The sequence below is a fragment of the Pangasianodon hypophthalmus genome, chromosome 10 (genome assembly GCF_027358585.1).
Source record: "Pangasianodon hypophthalmus isolate fPanHyp1 chromosome 10, fPanHyp1.pri, whole genome shotgun sequence".
Taxonomy (NCBI): Eukaryota; Metazoa; Chordata; class Actinopteri; order Siluriformes; family Pangasiidae; genus Pangasianodon; species Pangasianodon hypophthalmus.
The window spans coordinates 22521849-22541073 of record NC_069719.1 but is presented as its reverse complement, the minus strand read 5'-3'; the positions used below and the strand labels follow the sequence as shown (position 1 = coordinate 22541073).

The window sequence follows — 19225 nt, the reverse complement described above, 5'->3', positions numbered from 1 at the left end:
AAGTTCACTTGTAAACCTGAAGCTTTAGAAAACTGGTTAACATATTGTAAGGCTAGGGGAATTTGATGTTCATTTTTTAAGAATAAAGTTGTGTCGTCTGCCAACTGATTTATTGTTATTTGCCTACTCAACACCTTTAACCCTTCAATACCATTATTTTTGATCAATAAAGATAACAACTCTGCAACCATTATAAACAATAATGGTGAGCTACCACATCCCTGATGAATGCCCCTCTTAATCGCAAATCTTGGACAAGTGCCATGTCCTAGAGCTACATAGCTGTTGATTCCATTATACAGCATTCCTATTATATTTATAAATCTTTCTACAAAACCAAAATGATGCAATGTTTTCAAAATAAATGGGTGTTCAAGGGCATCAAATGCTTTATAAAAATTTAAAAAAATAAGAACCCTACTCCCTTGAACCACATCAATATAATTAAGTAAATCTAAAACCAGTGTCATGTTATTGTGAATTGACCTTTTCAAAAATCCTGACTGTGTGTCACTAATTATGGCCAAAATACCTTTTTTCAGCCTAGGCAGCAATAGCTCCAGAAAAAAAAATTATAGTCAGTATTAAGCAAAGTGATTGGCCTCAGATTATCTAAGAATGTTTTATCTTTACCAGATTTAGGAATCAGGGTATTTAAGTCTTGTTTCATACTTGCCATCAACTATTTCTCCCCTATACACTCCTTTATGGCTTTGAATAATAGATTTCTTAGATCCTCTCAAAACCATTTATAGAAATTGTTAGTGAAGCCATCCGTCCCTGGAGATTTGTTTAAAGCCATCTGCAAGACAACTGAATCCAATTCTTCAATCCTAAGATCTAAATCACATAAAACTTTAAAGGAATCCTCAATATGTGGAATACTGTTCTGGAGTTCAATAAAACTTATAACTTAAGAGTATAACAAAAAAAATTCTTATTTTTCTATCCTTCTGAAATCTTTGCATTCCAGCCCTTGGATGGTATACTTATAATTGAGTTTCTTTGCTGTCTGCTTTTTTCTAACTTACTAAAATATAAGGAGTTCTTTTCACATTCTTCAATCCATTTGGCTGGAGATCTTAAATGATCTAACTTGCCTTGAAGCTCTATCACCCTATTTTTTCATGGCTGTTTAAATCCAGATTAGTACGGCATTGGCTTATTTCCCCAAAATAAATTACTGTCATATTCTCTGTTTTCCTGTTAAATTTCTTACAAAAATTTATGGAAAAATCCCTAATTTTAAATTTCATAAATTCCCACGTACCCAAATTGCATTCAAAAGATTCCTTTTTCTCAATATCCCTTATTAGTTCCTTGATCTTAGTGCAGTATTCTTCATTTTGTAAGAGACTGGCATTGAACTTCCAATGACCTTTATTTCTAGTTTCCCTAGACATGGGTTCTTAAAATAAGATCTATAAACAGTGATCTGTTAAGGGCACTTTAGAGATTTTAGATTGTCAGGCATATTTTAAAATGTTATCACTAACCAACCAATAATCAATTCTAGATTTGCTCTCTCCATTAGGCTTAAACCAGGAGAAATATTTTAGGATTTAAGCTTCTCCAAACCTCAATTAAACTATCTTCTGTCCTCAAACAATCGAAAATATCATTACACCGCCTCTTGCTTAATCTGGGAGGCCATCTGTCTCTGTCCAAAAGTGCTTTTCTTTTCACAATGTCCTTCAAACCCCTAGCACTCAGTGAACAAAACACAATTTTGACGTTAACCATTAACGCTATAATAGAGAAAGAAAAAGAGGAAACAGAAAACGAAAGAAAAATAAGAAAGAACTGAACTGTAAGTGAACCACTTGTTTAACCAGTCTCACAATATCTGGGTGAACTGCAATCTTCAGATAGAGCTCCAGTGTCCCATTTCAATTTCCCACTACCTGACAGTCAAAACCACATGATTTCACCCGTCGACTCCAATCCGACGACCTTCGATGAATCCATGAGGACCTCGGAAAAAAGCAAGGTTTCTTAGCATATTTTCTCCTTGCTTGTTCAATTTGTGGCCACAGCTTTCTTTGTTGTTGTTCCTCTTTGACTGCTCCCGTTAGGGGTCGCCACAGCGGATCATTTGTCCGTGTATTTGGCACAGTTTTTACGCCGGATGCCCTTCCTGACGCAACCTTCCCCAGTTTTATCCGGGCTTGAGACCACCACTGAGAGCGCACTGGTTCCCTGGCCGGGAATCATACCTGGGCCACAGCGGTGAGAGCGTTGTGGCCTAACCACTAGTTCTCCTGGGACCCGTGGCCACAGCTTTCTTATTCTTCCAAATCTTCTCGAGGTAGCATTTCAGCAAAACGAATTCCTTCCACCTTGCAGATAGGAGAGCCTTTGCTACGTCGCCAGATCTCTTCCTTCACTTACCTTTGAATAAACAGAACAATGGCATTCCAGTTTTTATTATCCATCTTTTCCCCCAGCCTGTGCACAATGTCAACCACACCTTCCATCTTTGATTCCCTATCTGGGGCAATCTTACCAAGGATTTGTATATGTGTTCTGATATCTTCGTCCTTTTTCTCTTCCATGCCTTTGATTCACTGCGGTTAAGCCAGCCGCTCTTCCTGAAACCACGGTTAATCTAGCCGCTCGCGCAATTGAGGGGCGCGGCTTTTAGACACTTAGCGGTAGTAACACCGAAAATAGGAGCTCGCGGGCGCTCGCTTTCCGCTTTCGGTGTTACTACCGCTAAGTGTCTAAAAGCCGCGCCCCTCAATTGCGCGAGTGGCTAGATTAACCGTGGTTTCAGGAAGAGCGGCTGGTTTAACCGCAGTCATCTTGCCCCCGTCCACCGATCATGTCAGAAGTTATGCGTCCACAAATAGGCTTTTGAAATTTCTCCGGAAAATACTTCCATAACCTGCAATACATAAAAATAGTAGCCTACATACAAATTTAGTAAACAACAACAACATACCACACCCGCATCCGGGGGGAGTCAAAGGTCAAAGGAATTCAGTGATTCCACTGTCTAGTGCCCTTCAGCGGCTCAGACAGGGTTATCACATGCCGCAAACTGTTTCAGGTCAGGTAGTTCATCATGGGCGCCTGAAAAAGCTCCATGGTAAACTGTACATTTTGCCTTATATTCATTGCCAGGGTCAGGGCTGACCCCGTATCCCGTATAACCTGTACCTCGACAGGGTTTTACGGGTGAACTTGTGTTGGAAGGCATTTTTTAAAAACCACACAACGCTGTCTCTGTAACTAGGGCAAAGATCAAGTTAAATCAAGTCAAGTGTTTTTTATTGTCATTCCTCTACACAGCTAGTATACATCAGAACGAAATGTCGTTTCTCCAGGATCATGGTGCAACGCGAGATTACATAAAGTGCACAGAAGTTGTGTACAGTTGTGTAAAACTGTGTGAGACGAGTGCAGGATAATAAAAGATGACGCATTCTCACAGCGCGTGTCTGTCTCTGCCTCATATCACTGATTTGAACTTCTCCGCTATTTCTTGTGAAACTGGTTTGATTTTATTTACTATTATATTTTTCTTTATATGTAGACTGAAGTGGTTCATCTGAGTAAATTTTGGGAACCCCTGGCCTAGATATCTGAGCCGAGAATGAGCCGCCTAATCCCGCTATTCTGCAATAGTTCATTTCCATGTAAAACGCACGCGTACCCGGTGCCTACATAAACTTAGGCTTTGAATACTAAATAAAGTGAAAGGATGAGACGTCTTGTAGATTCTGCGAAAAACCTTGCTTGTTTATTCATAAACAACATTAAACCACAATATTTTACAGTATCAAACAAGTCTCTGCTATACTCCAGTACCTGCTAGTTACAGGAAAAAATACAGCAGTAAACGTATCCGCTGTGCAGTGTAGGTTTAACGGTATTGCGCATGCGCAACGCGTAAGATCCGGGCCTGGGGAAGGATGAATGCAAATTTCAAAGATGGCGGCGGAGGGAGGAGGGAAGGAGATGAACGAAATTAAAACTCAGTTCACCACCCGAGAAGGCGCGTACAAACTCCTCACACACTCCGAATACAGCCGCCCCAACAGGGTGCCTTTCAATTCTCAAGGCTCAAATCCCGTCAAAGTCTCTTTCGTGAACGTCAATGACCAGTCTGGCAACGGCGACAGAATCTGCTTCAATGTGGGCCGGGAGCTCTACTTCTACATCTACAAAGGCGTCAGGAAGGTAAACACGACGTACTCGCATCTTTATTTTTATCCATAGACTCTGTTCAGTGACAAATATAGTAAATGAAGCTTTAACATATATTGACGTTTATCTGTGGCCGTTACAAGCTTGTATGTTTTAATCGTTGTTTTTTTTTCTTTCTTTCTTTTTTTAAACGGTATAGCATGTTTGCTATGTAGCTACCCTGGCCCGCCGCTACGCTCTGTTATGGTATGCAGAACAGCTAAGTTGCTATCCGCGTTTTTCCACACCTATATTCAGTAAAATCCCGCCTCCAAGCACTCCTATTGGCTTTTTAGAGCATACTGATTACGAAGCATCCAATCAGATCCCTGCTTCTGAGGAGCAACTTTCGTGCATGAGGCGGGGCTTGTCTAAATATGGGTGGAGAAAATAACACCTACTAACTAGCTAAGCAGTTTGCTAGCTAGCTAGTTAGATCTTCATGTCGACCAACAAACTGTCAGCTTTAGGCCTAAATATATCTGTCATGGACGCCACAGAACCAACACATTTGATGGAGTCCCTGCCCTTTGAATGATGAGATGAGAGCGTATATATGCTTGAATGACCTTTGGGTGCTAACTGCTGTCAGAGTTAGCCTGTGTTACCTAAGTAGCTAGCTAACTTCCATGTTGGCAGATACTGGGATGTACTTGTCCAGCTAAGTTAAATAGAAGTGGCTGGCTGAAACCAATGACAACTATCTGGTCGAGAGTCGTCCAGTCAGAAAACCCTTTATTAACTGTTTTCACTAGCTTTGTGTGTGTGTGCGCTATGATGCAAATGGAAATAGATCAGTGTTGTTAAAGCTGCATGACATCCTCTGTTGCTGTTTTTACGAACACGTAGGGAGGACTACAAATACATTACACAGGTTCTGCATCTGTCCTGCTTGTGTGCGGTGATTAATCTCTCCCCTTTAGTTGCAAACCAAAGGTGTTTACATTAGTTAATGTGAAGTGCTGAGCGGTTGAACTCTTTGGAAACTTAATAGTTGATCGGTTTTAGTGTAAAATACTCCACTGTGAAACTCGTTAAGTAAGTTTATATTGAAACATTTATTTGTTCAGCGTTTATGGTGTTTATTTGTTGGTTGGTGCTGTGTTTTCGTTATTCCCTTGAGAATCTTGCGAATGTCTGTCACTCTGATGTCATAAGTCGACATTGCAAACGCAGTTACACTGATGTTTAATAGGAGAAAAAAGTGTAAACGATCTCAATGATAAGGGATAATGGTCAATTTTAGCTGGTAGCTCCTAAAAAGGAGCAAGAGCTTGTTTTCTCACTTACAGCAAATATAGGACTCCAAGTTCCAGAATGCAGTGCGGCCATATTACAGTTATGCCGATGCTGCCTTCAAGTTCAGGGATAAATGCTATAAAGCTTCGACATTTGCACACTCGACAAAACAAAGCTGACAAAAAAAATCTTTCATGACACCATGGTGTGATATTTTGTGTAGAATTTCACAAAAATGTTTAGTGCTTCATATAATTTTTAACTGTAATGGTTACATGTGCTTGGGTTGTGGAAGATGTCCAGCCATCTGTTGTGACTGCAGCTCGTCCTGCATCCATTAGGTCACACTGAACTCATCCTGCATCCATTAGGTACTGCTTTAACTTGACTGTACAGCTTTGGTATGCAAGTTTCGCTGAAGTACTCTCTTGATGGTATAGTGTATTTTGGCTCGAGTATATATATTGGCTCACGAAACCCTTCGTTTTCCGTGACACTGTAGGGCCTAAGATCTTTACAAATAAAATAAGAAATGGCACCATTTACGCTAGCAGTAGGAATGGTGTGAATACCATGTCCTTACAAGTTGGTTGTATTCCCAGAGTATTTTATCTCATGCTGGCATTCTTTACAAGTTACATGGCTTTTGACTGTCTGTCCATCTTTTTTGACGAATCCAGTATATTTCCATACTCATGATTTGTTACTGACTAAAGAGAAAACTTTTTTTTCTTGATCACTCATGATGCTATGTTGTTGCGCCTGCTAACGCTTGTAAAACTTGAAAACGACACGAGACAAAAATACGTATGGGCGTCACGTCCAGGGCGTGGCTGGAATTAGAGTGTACTAAATAAAGGTTCATCTTAAAAATTATACATGTATCGATGTTCACACATTGCATTGTTAAATCTGATAGTTGATTATTTGATTGATAAATCAGTCCATATCAATGGACTGATGCACCCCTAGTAGGTAGGTATCTTACTGCTATGTTTGAGGTGAAAATGCAGTGTAATTCCCTGCCTACAGCTGGTAAAAACCACAGAAAATGCCCACTCACCTTGCAATTTCAACTCATCAACTTGGGGTAATCTTTTCAAAAGATTACCAAACAAACAGAGCAAACAAAAGACATGCTTTTGTGGAGTCTTCCACACAAGTACAGTGGTGTTGACTTCACTGTATTAGCATTAAATCTGAACTTTTTTACTTGTCACACTTTGAGCAGATAGTAGCTTGACAGACTGGTGCATCTCTCTCCTTAAGTAGTGATGAAGTAAGGGCTAATGCAATCGGCTTAACACGGAAGTGGAACTCAGAGTTACGGAATTTGTTGATCTCCATGTTTTTGAGTGTTTGAGCTACAAAATGGGGGGTGGGGGAGAATGACATGTATGTCATTTGTTAGCAACAAGCTAAGTCAGTATTATGCCGCGTCCCAATCCCTAAATAGTGGCCGAGATTAGAATTAGTGTGTCCCTAATCCTAGTATGTTGAAATGAGTATCCCAAAGGTACCTGGATGGTCTTCTATTTCCGGTAGATTTTCAAAGTATGGATCCGTGGACACTTTTTCAGCTAATATTGCTCACAACTTCTTGCAAGAGGCAGGTGGAGTTCTGTGATGAGTTTTGTGCCAAATTCTATTCTAAACATGGTGGACAAAATTTACAGTTTGTTTACAGTGACAGTGTGTGTATCTAGGCAACAGTGTTCTCTTCTGTTACATGATGTGTTAGTATGTCCAAGTACTTGCATACTCTTTTGCTACACACTCAAATGTATGTACTTTTTCTTCACATAAAGAGTACATACTAGGCGAATTGAGACACAGTATTATATTTAACCAGTTAATATGTCTGTATGTTGGTTGATCTAAAGCATAACTCATTTATAGATAAGAAGTGCTACTTTGTTTACTGTTCATGCTGTGAGCAGCCATGTTCATTTGATGTCACTTGCTGACCTCGGGTTTTAGGAGCAAGAATTCAGAGTTGAGGGGGGCGTCATCTTTGGTTTTTCTTAGTAGGAGGTTGTAGTTACAACCTTTAATTACAACCTTACAAATTAGAACCTTTAGTTGAATGCAGCATAAATCATAACTATCAGCAGTAGTTGAATGGCATTGTGGGTAATGTAGGAAACCATAAGTGACCATGTCAGTGAAAGAAGTTTAAACCAAAATCTCCATGGACACCAACTGAAAATCATGTTTTGATTATAAAGATTAATATGCAAGCCATTCATAGTGGAATTTTTTAAGAGTGCATTTATTTTAATGTACTTAATGTTGGATCTGGTCCATTTGATTACTATTTTGTGAGTTACTGTCTTTGTGTTCACATTATGTTTGGCTTGAAAAGGTTACACAAATATAAACATAGTGCACAACAAACATCAGATGGATTCAACAGGTTGTGAGGAGGCTTCGACTGTCAAGCAGTATTTAATAATAACTTAATAATTCAGGTTTAATTTGAGGGTATTTACATCCAAATCAGGTGAATGGTGTGGGAATTTTAAGGGACCAAAATTAAGTAGACAAACTAACAATCATAAGTTAAATCATTTTTTTAATGCTTGGTTGAAAATCCTTTCCAGTCAATGACTGCCTGTAGTCTGGAACCCACAGACATTACCAGATGGTGAATTTTTTCCCTGGTGATGCTCTGCCAGGCTTTTATTGCAGGTGTCTTCAGTTCCTGCTTGTTCTTGGGGTGTTTTGCCTTCAGTAAGTGAAATGCATACTCAGTTCCAATTCTTTGCCTTAAAAATTCTTGGGTTGCTTTAAAGTGTGCTTTGGGTCCATCTGCATTGTGAAGTGTCGTCCAAGCATTTCTGAAGCATTTGGCTGAATCTGAGCAGATAGTATAGCCCTGTACACTTCATAATTCATCCTGCTGCTTTTGTCAATAGTCACATCATCAATAAATACAAGGGAACCAGTTCCACTGTTAAACAACTTGGCATCTTTGGTGTCAGACCCCCAGTTTTTCGGTGAGCAAAAGTATTGTAACAGATAGTGTTAAAGTAAATAACTATTTGGTTGCATATCACTTGCTTGCAATAACAAATTAAGAAAAAATAAAATAAAATTAAGAAAATAAGCTAAATGAATTTTTTTTCTATTTTTTGTTCAACACCATACATGCAAAATATAAACTTGAAAAGTGAAAAACAAAGAACTCTAGTGAACTATTTACAAATAAAACAGATCAGTTGTAGGCTTTTTTTTTTCCCAGTCTGGTCAGGCCACCATAAATGCAAAATATAAACTTTAAAATGAGAAACAAGACGCTCTAGTGAACTATTTACAAGTTAAACAATCAAGAGATCAGTCACAGGCATTTTTTTTCAGTCTGGAAAGTCCTTCATTGTCAGTGTACTTTTAGCTGTGCCATTTTTCGAAGCAGCTCCTGTCCACAATGAGGCACAGTGCCACATCACAGGCCTTGCAGTTCGAATATTATATATAGACATAAGAATAGAAAAATATATAAATAAATTATATATATATATAAATAGATAGATAGGTAGATAGATTTAGATATATATGCACTGTTGCAGTTTCTCAAAGATGCTTAGAAATAAACAGCCAGTTTCCTTTTGTGTGTGTGTGTGTGTGTGTGTGTGTGTGTGTGTGTGTGTGTGTGTACTTACGTTTTTTTTTCCCCCGGAATAAATCGATTCCCTCTCCAGGATGATTTTCTTCATCTGACAATGCACTCCCCAAATCAGATGAAGCGTTTCTGTCATCCTTGTCTTCAAAAAGCGCAGCTAAAACTTCCTGAGTAGCTAAAAGCCTCCTACTGGAAGTCATGGTGGTGAATCCAATTTTTCCTCTTGTTTTTATGTCAAAGTATGACGAAGATATGCATATAGGCATTGCAACTTTTTAAAGTAACATGCACACAATTCAGAAGTAAATAATTTTGTATAATATTTAAAACAAAATATCTCCGATTACTTTTCGTATGCAGACATTAACTAGGTATCATAAGAACACTTGTCTTCTGCTCTTCCTCGCAGGTTTTTTTTCTTGTTTTTATCATGTCTCTTAGAGTTGCTGCAGTGTCCTCCACCGCTGTAGGCATAGGGTCCTGCTTATTTGAGACAGCTTTGGTGATGACTCTTGGATTTTTTTCTCTGTATTTTGGCCTTTTCAGGTGCTGTGACTCTGCTGATTATGCTACTAAATAATATTTCTTATTGTTGTAGATGTGAATCATAAGTATGTCTGCCTCTGTGAATTTCCTTTTAAAGTAGACTTTTATGGAGTTTTGTGGGTGTCACCAAATGCAAACCCACTGTGCTCTGCACACGCCCAGTAATTCAAATCAACTCAATTTTATTTGTATAGCACTTTTATCAATGGTCATTGTAACAAAGCAGAAACATATAAATTCAGGATATAAATTTAAAATTTATGAATTTATCCCTAGTGAGCAAGCCAGAGGCGACAGTGGCAAGGAAAAACTCTGTGAGAGGAAATGAGGAAGAAACCTTGAGAGGAACCAGACTCAAAAGGGAACCCATCCTCATCTGGGTGACACCGGATAGTGCAATTGTAGTCCTAAGCCATCGTAGCAAGACTGTTCATATCAATTGCAGTCCAAAGCCGGTACCATCCACAGTAATCTTATTATATTGTGCACTGTCTTGTAAATAAACTACAAACAAAAAACATTCTTTCTTTAGTTTCCACAGTTTCCACCTCGATAGACCCATTAAGGTGGTGGGTCATTCTCACCCCCAGGTGTCAGACATCAGTGTTAAAGGACTTTGACACTCCCTCACATACAGCCTTTCTAAAACAAAAAGTGTCACACAAAAGTTAGGTAACGCTGTGAATGAATGAAGAGGATGGTTTTCACAACATGTTGTAATAAAGACTCTGGTCTACATAATCCAGTATTCAAAAGTCTTATGAAAATATATACTCAAAAGTCTTGTGAAATCTTTTTTATATATATACATTTAAAATATACTTTATAAATAACAAGATCAAAGAAACTATATTATCACTAATGTCATCATTGATCACTATCACTACTAATATTCCCCACTCATAAAAAAAGCAAAACATATACTTTATGTATTATCACACAGAATGTAAACAAAATTAAATGTCTGTAATTAATTAAGAATAAATGATTTACTCATCAGAAAGTATATCCTCCACTCGATCAAGTCGCTCTTCAAAATGAAACTGTTCATCATCTGAGAAACGCTCGTCATCTGAGGAAAAGGTGAACCCTTCCTCACTGTCGAGGACCATCAGGGGCCGGTTGCACCAGCTGGACGTCACTCGGTTGTAAGACTAGGCTGGACGTAAAATGCGCCTTAAGTCCTACGTAGAACTAATACCTGTTGCACCATCTAGGCGTAGTACTACGTCTGAGACTAAATCTTATGCCTAGTCAAAGGTAGGTGTAAAGTGAAAAGTCTTGACTAGTTTCAAAGGTAAAAATAAAAACGTTGATACAATGGTGCATCTAATATACAGGCTACACGATCAACGGGATTTCAAGACCGCACCAATCCTCGGGATATATATGAAGATAGAGAACTTACTGAAAGATTTTATTTCAGCAAGGCTGAATTGTTGGGATTAATTGATGAGTCATCACCGCGGTTGCAACATTTAACAACATTTAACATAACATTTGTGACAACATAAAAAAAGCCATAGGATTTGCTATTTAATAAAACTTCAAATTTTAATACATTCTTCTAAAAATAATATGTCTTGTGTGTTTTTGCTTGTTTCATGGTGTACAGGCTGCTGACCTAAGTAAGCCAATAGACAAGAGGATATACAAGGGAACACAGCCCACTTGCCATGACTTTAACCACCTCACTGCCACGGCTGAGAGCGTGTCGCTGCTTGTGGGCTTCTCGGCTGGGCAGGTGCAGCTTATTGACCCTATCAAGAAAGAGACAAGTAAACTCTTCAATGAAGAAGTAAGTGTGTGAAAGATTGCTCTAGGATCCATGTCTGCTGTTTGTGTTCTGCGTTTGCAAAAAACCCGTTGAGGCTGTTGCAAACATGCTTTAATGCCATGATGTATAAAGTTGATAAACTGCAGCATTTCTGATACAAACTCGTCTGTAGTCTTGAGTCTTGATGGCATTAATAAAATTGGATCACATTTGTATGCTGATCTCAGGCCAGTATAAATCTATGAATTTATATACGTGAACAAGAAACCTCAGTTCTAGTTAAAAATATTATTAACAGCGTTTCATTTTCACTCGCTATATATAACTATATTATTTCGTTACCTGCATTTGAATGATTTATTAGAATGCTTCGAAACTTTTATGATGTGGTTGTATAACAGCAGTTGTATTGTGTATGTGCAGAAATCTAATTATGTACTTATGTAACCAAAATATTAGATGTGCTGTTGACCTCCTAACAAAACTTTTTCTTTTCCTCCCCATCACCCACTGTCCAATGACTCCTGCCAATAACCCCTCTCAGAGACTAATAGACAAATCTAGAGTGACGTGTGTGAAATGGGTGCCCGGCTCCGAGAGCCTCTTCCTTGTAGCCCATTCCAGTGGGAGCATGTACCTGTACAATGTGGAGCATGCGTGTGGTACTGCTGCACCCCACTACCAGCTGCTCAAGCAAGGCGAGAGTTACACTGTGCACACATGCAAGAGCAAGTCAACACGCAACCCACTGCTGAAGTGGACGGTAGGCGAGGGTGCATTGAATGAGTTTGCTTTCTCACCTGATGGCAAGTTTGTGGCATGTGCAAGCCAGGATGGCTTCCTGCGCGTGTTCCACTTTGATGGTGCTGAGCTGCATGGAACTATGCGCAGCTATTTTGGTGGCCTGCTTTGTGTGTGCTGGAGCCCAGACGGTCGCTATGTAGTAGCGGGTGGTGAGGATGATCTGGTAACTGTGTGGTCATTCAGTGAGAGGCGTGTGGTTGCTCGAGGCCATGGTCACAAGTCCTGGGTAAGTGTTGTGGCCTTTGACCACTACACCACCAGCGTAGAGGAGACTGAACCCAACGAGTTCAGTGGCAGTGATGACGACCTGCAGGAGCAGGCACTCACAGGCCGTGAGCGTGCCAACAGCACACACTCGCGCCTCTCAAAAAGAAACTCCACAGATGGCCGTCCACTCAGCGTTACCTACCGTTTTGGTTCTGTGGGACAGGACACTCAGTTGTGCCTATGGGACTTGACAGAGGACATTTTGTTCCCACACCTACCGTTATCCCGAACCAGAACCCATACCAACGTCATGAATGCCACAAGTCTCCCAGTCTCGGGAAGTGGAGGAGGAGTAAGTGGAGGAGGAGGTGGAACAATAATCACAAGCATCAACAACCCAAGTGCCAACGGAGGAAGCAGCAGCAGCAGCAGCAACAGTGGCTCCAATACACCAGGCAACTCTGTGCCTGCACAGCTGCCACGCTCCAACAGCCTTCCGCACTCAGCTGCTTCCAGTGGCAGTGGCAACAGCAAAAGTGGCACGATGGACAACACCAACGCAGTGCCATCAAGTGTAAGCAAGTTTGCTACACTGGCACTGCATGAGCGCAAGGAGCGACACCATGACAAGGAGCACAAGCGCAACCACAGCATGGGCCACATCAGCAGCAAGAGCAGTGACAAACTGCATCTGCTCGCTAAGACAAGCAGAGCGGATGCAGCCAAGACGCTGGGCACACCGCTCTGTCCACGAATGGAGGATGTGCCGCTGCTTGAGCCACTCATTTGCAAGAAAATAGCACATGAAAGGCTCACCGTACTTATCTTTCTTGAGGACTGCATAGTCACTGCATGTCAGGAGGGATTTATTTGCACGTGGGCCAGGCCCGGGAAAGTGGTAAGTTCCATGTAAATCCCAATTGCATTCAGATTTTAGAAATGGTTAGTCTGCTTTATTCTTCCCAGCAAAGCTAAGCAAGAATCTGTGTGAATGTTTTTAAAAAAAGCCTTTTTTTTTTTTTTTTTTTAAATATATTTAAGTATCTCTACCCCTTTTTGTCAGGTGTAGGCTGAAGCAATGCTGACATGGGGGAAAAAGAAAGGGCATTGCCAGAAATATAGTTAATGTGTGTCATTACAGCAAAAATATTGGAAGCTGGTTACAAGTTGGCTGTAGCTGCTAGTCACTAGCATTATCATTTTGTCAGGTTTTTGGATTAATTACCAATTAACATCAGGAATGCTTGCAAAACTGGAGTTGGGACTGTACATGGGTGAGTCAAAATAAAACCTTATTTATTTATTTTTTTTATTTTGCATTGTTTACTGCAAATAGGTGTCACAAAAGTGTAGAATTTTACATAATCTTCATTTTGTTCAATACAAATATTATTGTGCTTAACAAGTGTCTGGATTTCTCTAGAAACAAATTTGATTCAATTCTAATTTGTCACACTTTTAAGGTTTTCATTTGACTCCCCCTCGTAAATAAACCTAACAAGATATCTGTGACTAAGCTCATTGTAAAATTGAAACAAAATGATATAAACTATGCATGCATGTGCTCTGTTGAACAGCAGCAGAAATACTTATTAAATTCTTGTATAGCGAAGTAGCCCTGATAAACAAAACTTTGAATTTTCTTAATTTAAGTCCCTGTTATGGTATAGGCTAAGGTTTGTGTAGTATTACAAAATAGGCTAAAAGGAAACACAATATTTCACTCTTCTCAAAGCCCTTCAGTACTGGAGAGTAAAAATCTTGTGATTTGTTCTTTTTTTATTTAATAAACTTGTTATGCTTGTTATGTCCAGGTAGTACGTAGATTTTTTTTTGCCTGTAGTGTCTAGGTACATACAGCCAAGCTAACACACCTATTGATTAGAACTTTGGACAGAAAGCCTTTCCTGCCTGATTAACCACCATTCGGAAGTGACTGTCACTGTAGCCCTTCCAGAAGGCCAAGATACACTACATGGCAAAAAGTATGTGGAAACCCCTCCTAATTATTCAGTTTAGGTATCCTAGCCACACCCATTGCTAACAGGTGCATAAAATCAAGCACATAGCCATGCAATCTCCAGAGACAAACATTGGCAATTGGTTGTACTGAAGAGCTCAGTGACTTTGAAGTTGGCACAGTCATAGGATACCTTACTAGATCTGCTCTGGTCAATTGTAAGTGCTCTTGTTGTGAAATGGAAGCACCTAGGAGCAGCAATGGCTCAGCCATGAAGCGGTAGACCATGCAAGCTCATGCAGCGAGGCTGCTAAATGCTGAAGTGTGCAAAAGTGGCCTATCCTCTGTTGCATCACTCACTAGAGTTCCAAACTGCCTCTTGAAGCAACATCAGTGTGAAAACTGAGCGTCAGGAGCTTCATGAAGTGGCTTTCCATGGCCGAGCAGCTGCACACAAGTTTAAGCTCACTATGCACAATGCCAAGTATGAGCTGGAGTGGTGTAAAGCACACCACCACTGGACTCTGGAGCAGTGGAAACTCTCTGGAGCGATGAATTACACTTCACTATCTGTCAGTCTGGACGAAACTGGGTTTGGTGAATATCAGGAAAATGCTACCTGCCGGAATGCATAGTGCCAACGGTAAAGTTTGGTGGAGGAGGAATAATGGTCTGGGCTGTTTTTCAGGGTTTAGGCCCCTATGTTCCAGTGAGGGTAATGTTAATGCAACAGCAAGACATTTTAGACAATTGTATGCTTCTAGCTTTGTGGCAACATTTTATGGAAGCCCCTTTCCGGTTCCAGCATGACTGTGCCCCTGTGTACAATGCAAGGTCCATAAAGACGTACTTTTGGCCATATAGTGTAAATCATTAAGTGCCAGCAAGAACAGACTAACTGCCTGCTCTTCCCCACCCCCCATTACATACATTAAGGTTTTGTAATGTATGACATCCACACTGTGACCTGTTTTATTGGCAATGAATGTACTAAATCTAATGTGCATGGCTCACCACCAGCTAATATTATAAATAGACATCAAGGAAGACACTGTATATTCAAGTTTACCCCATATTTTAAGATAAAAGGGCATCATAGTTATATTCACACTGTTGGTTTATCACCTTTCTATGAAATGGGGAGCTATGGTGACAACAAATGAGAACCCTTAAGGATGGCCTTTCAAGTTGCGTTTAGAGAGGTGTTGGAGTGAAACAGCAAAGTTCTAGTTTTACATTTTTGCTCTAATAATCATTGTATCCATGGAAATACAATTTGATTAATTTATTCGCAGTTTGGATAACAGCTTGCACAATCATTTAGTCTTACTTTCGAAATTTGCATACAATAGTTAGTTTAGGGCTCTGTTGCTCTCTAGAGCAGATGTGGCCAACTGCCAGTGACTTTTTTTTTTGTTTTTTTTTTTTGGTTTTTTGCAATAAGGGCATTAAGGCTTTCAGTGGAGAAAGATGGCCTCACTGCAACATAGTCATACAGCTCGATCCTCCACTATTATAACCATCTTAATCAACTGTCAGGTTATCATGGTCAATACAGCATGTTTTTGATTATAACACTAAGATTTTCTCCAGAAAGCTGTAGATGGTGGTCCTTTTTTCTAAAATTGACCTGCTACTAACAAGATGCCATCAACTCCAGTTAAGATGTCTGGGAAGATCAGAAAGACCTGAATTTCTCTCTGAAAATAATTAGAATTAGAATTATTTTGTGAAGTAAAGTGAAATTTAAGTATTATGAGCCTTAAATTCTCAAAGCAGATCCAACCTGTCTGTTTTTTTTGTTTTTTTTTGGTAAACTCCTGTAGCCTGTCCTGATTCCAGATAAAGAGGAAGGTACTTTTTCAGAGAAAGGAGTGTGGGGTTGCTTTAAGTTTAGATGTTTATTTCCCATAACATATGAGGAATAATGTGGTTTATAAAGCAGTCTGTTGAATGTATTGTTCGATATGCTGATGAGTCTTGAGAGCCTCGTATCAAACAAAGCAGTATTATTCTTCATGGTATTATTCTTCATATTTGTATATATTTCTTCATGGTTTTTATACATCGTGAAGGTTTGGAGATACTCTTACATAGATATTTGTCTTCCTTTGCAGGGTTTATTGTCATCCCAAAATCAAGCCAACTCGCCCAGTGGAACAGTAGTATAGCCACAATATTTCTGCTGCTACATCACATCAAGCTGTCAACATAGAGAGCCCTGTGCTGCTCTTCATGTTTAGAGCATTGCATCTTTTAGTTCTCTCTTTCTTCCTTTCTCTCTAACCTTTCTCTCTTTCTCTCCCCTCCCCCCCCTCCCCCGGCCATTTCTTAAATCTGTCAGTGGTTGCCTCACATGGTCTACCTGCACTGTGGACATGCTAAGACTGTGCACAAATGGAAACAGTGTGCTGCAGTGATGGACTGTGGCCAATGGTGGTGTTGTGCCCCTTCTCCTTTTCTCTTTACAAAGAAAAGTATTTATTTTTGGTTATTTTCTTTCTCACAAAACATTTCCCTTCCTGACGCAAGTGTGACTGTAGTGAGGAAACCAGGGGCTAAAGAGAATCCAAGGACTTGCTTCCATCCAGATTCTTTTCCTTTGTTCTTTTTTTTGGAATCATCCCCCCCCCCCCACTTTAAGAACTTTGCACTGATTTTATTTTGATTTCTCTTTTTGGTAACTACTATAAAGGATAAAAAGACAAAAAACAACAACAACAAAAAAAAACAACGATCTGGGGATGGCCTTGATGCACTTGGCTTTATTATCCTCTGGCTTGAAATTTGAATCTGAATAGCTGGATGCTGCAATCAAAGTGTTTTTTTTTTTTTTTTTTTTTTTTTTTTTTTTTTTTTTTAAAGAAAATTATTTGCACTTACTAGTTTATTAGAAGAGAATGGCTTTACATTTTGTGTGCAAGGACTCTCAGACTGGTATAACATGGAGAAATGAGATAATTAAAAAAAACTTTGTATCTATTGAGCATTTATTTTAATATTGTTTCAGATTAAAATCTGCTTTGTATTATATGTATAATATTGTAATTCAGTGATTAATGGGGCAAAAGCAAATGATCAGTACTACTCTAGTGGACGTTTTGTCATCATTAAAGAAAATAGTGATATTTCTAAGGCAGAAAAATTCACAATGATATTAAAAAAAATCTTGAATATGCAGATTTCTGCTATTTTTTTTTTCCTTTCCTCTTGTACAAACTTCATCCAGATGTATTTTGATATAGGAAATTTATGTGTCAAAAGGCTTGAACCTTTGAGCAAATGTGTTTAATGTTATAAATTCACAAAATGCAGTGTTGTCTGCGAACAGCTAAACCCGAAAATTCTAATGTGTGAAGCTCAGGAAGTCTGGCAGACAAAAAAGTGTAATAAGATCTGAGTTCATGTTTTTGCTTAGCAGCAGCAATGCTATTCTGCATAATGATACTAAATCATCCCCACTAGGAATGACTACAGTAGTTTTGAAATTGATTGGTAGAATCTCACCATGTGACCATAGCTAATGTTTTAATGTACCTTTTTGTGACTACCAGTCATTGTTAATGCACCATTAATGCACAGTGAATCCACACTAACCAGGAAAGGCAAGGATGCTACAATGGTCACGTTTTATGTTGTTAACATTTTTACAGTTCACATTTTGTTCTTCATTAAAAAAAAGTTCATTGACATTTGGCCTTGTGCTTTGATTGTGATTCTAGACTGTGTTGTATAATTCAATATTATCTGTTCCGTTAAAATGAAAAGCCACTTCAGAAGGTTCATATAAAATAATCTATATCATTGATATACTGAACTTGAATAATTGCTGCTTATTTGAGAATGACTTGGGAGGCCACTTTTCAGAAACTGTCTTTCTTTTTAAGTTGGATTAAAAAAAAAAAAAAAAAGATGACCATGATTACCAGTTTGCTTTACAGGTTACATTTAAATGACGTTAGTTCAAGTTATGTGCACATACAGTACTGTGCAAAAGTCTTAGGCACTCTTTTTTTTTTTTTAAGTACAAACTTTGTTAGATTTTTATTTTATGACTTCTACATTATTGATTCAGTACAAAACATTCTGAAATCCAAACATTAGTTTTCCAGCACAAAATTAAATGTTACAGAAAAATGTTTGTATGTCAGTAAAGAAAGCAGCAGATTACATAAGAGACACTTTTTAGACAAAAAAACATAAAGAAGGCTGCTGGGTTTTGCTGCAAAAATAAGAAGCGAGTGTGATGGTCAAAGTCTCCAGAAGAACTGTGGCTGGTTCTGCAAGATGCTCAGTAACACTTACAGCTCATTTCCTTATAAAACTGCACAAATTGTACCTGAGACTACTATTTTTTTTTAAAGCGAATGATCGTCACACCAAATATTGACTTTGTTTCATTTATTACTGTTTACTGCTCTTTATAGTTTTTTTTAAATGTAGAAACATTGTTTCATTATTTTTGAAGGCATCTTTGCTCTATAGCATTTCTTTGCATGTGCCTAAGACTTTTGCACAGTACTCTATAAATTTGAGGGAAGATGGATTTAAAGGAAGAAAACTGAGATGTCAGGTAAATGTATATATGTAAATACATTAAAAAAAAATTTTAATATGCCTGAATCAATAATAAGTTCACGGAGTATCATTGATGTGAAGTACCAAACTTATGCAAAACACAGAGATGCTAAGTTAATCTGCACAACCCAGCTGAACACATAGCACTGGGTTAAAATCTGATTTAGTTGAATTGAATATTTACTGAATATATACTATAACATGCATGTATTTTTGAAATCCATAATGTAATGGGGTCCTGCTGGTGTGAACTAATGCTAATTCCCTCCTTTACAATTGCTTTGCATCAAATGGCTGTTTG

The 19225-nt window shown here is 38.8% G+C and overlaps 1 protein-coding gene across 3 annotated transcripts; it reads left to right on the top strand.

Moving 5' to 3' along the window:
- The first annotated feature begins 3886 nt into the window (after positions 1 to 3886).
- Positions 3887 to 18038, top strand: wdr20a (WD repeat domain 20a). 3 transcript variants are annotated; one of them, XM_026919100.3, is made up of 5 exons: positions 3887 to 4185; positions 11214 to 11396; positions 11920 to 13284; positions 13595 to 13660; positions 16464 to 18038. In XM_026919100.3, exons 1-4 carry the CDS (start codon positions 3922 to 3924, stop codon positions 13616 to 13618), a joined length of 1836 nt encoding a protein of 611 aa, XP_026774901.1. In that variant the 5' UTR covers positions 3887 to 3921; the 3' UTR covers positions 13619 to 13660; positions 16464 to 18038. The 3 variants fall into 3 exon arrangements, with proteins under 3 accessions (XP_026774901.1, XP_053093445.1, XP_026774900.1); XM_026919099.3 differs by lacking the exon at positions 13595 to 13660 and having other exon boundaries at positions 3888 to 4185; XM_053237470.1 differs by lacking the exons at positions 11920 to 13284; positions 13595 to 13660.
- The last annotated feature ends 1187 nt before the right edge of the window (positions 18039 to 19225 follow it).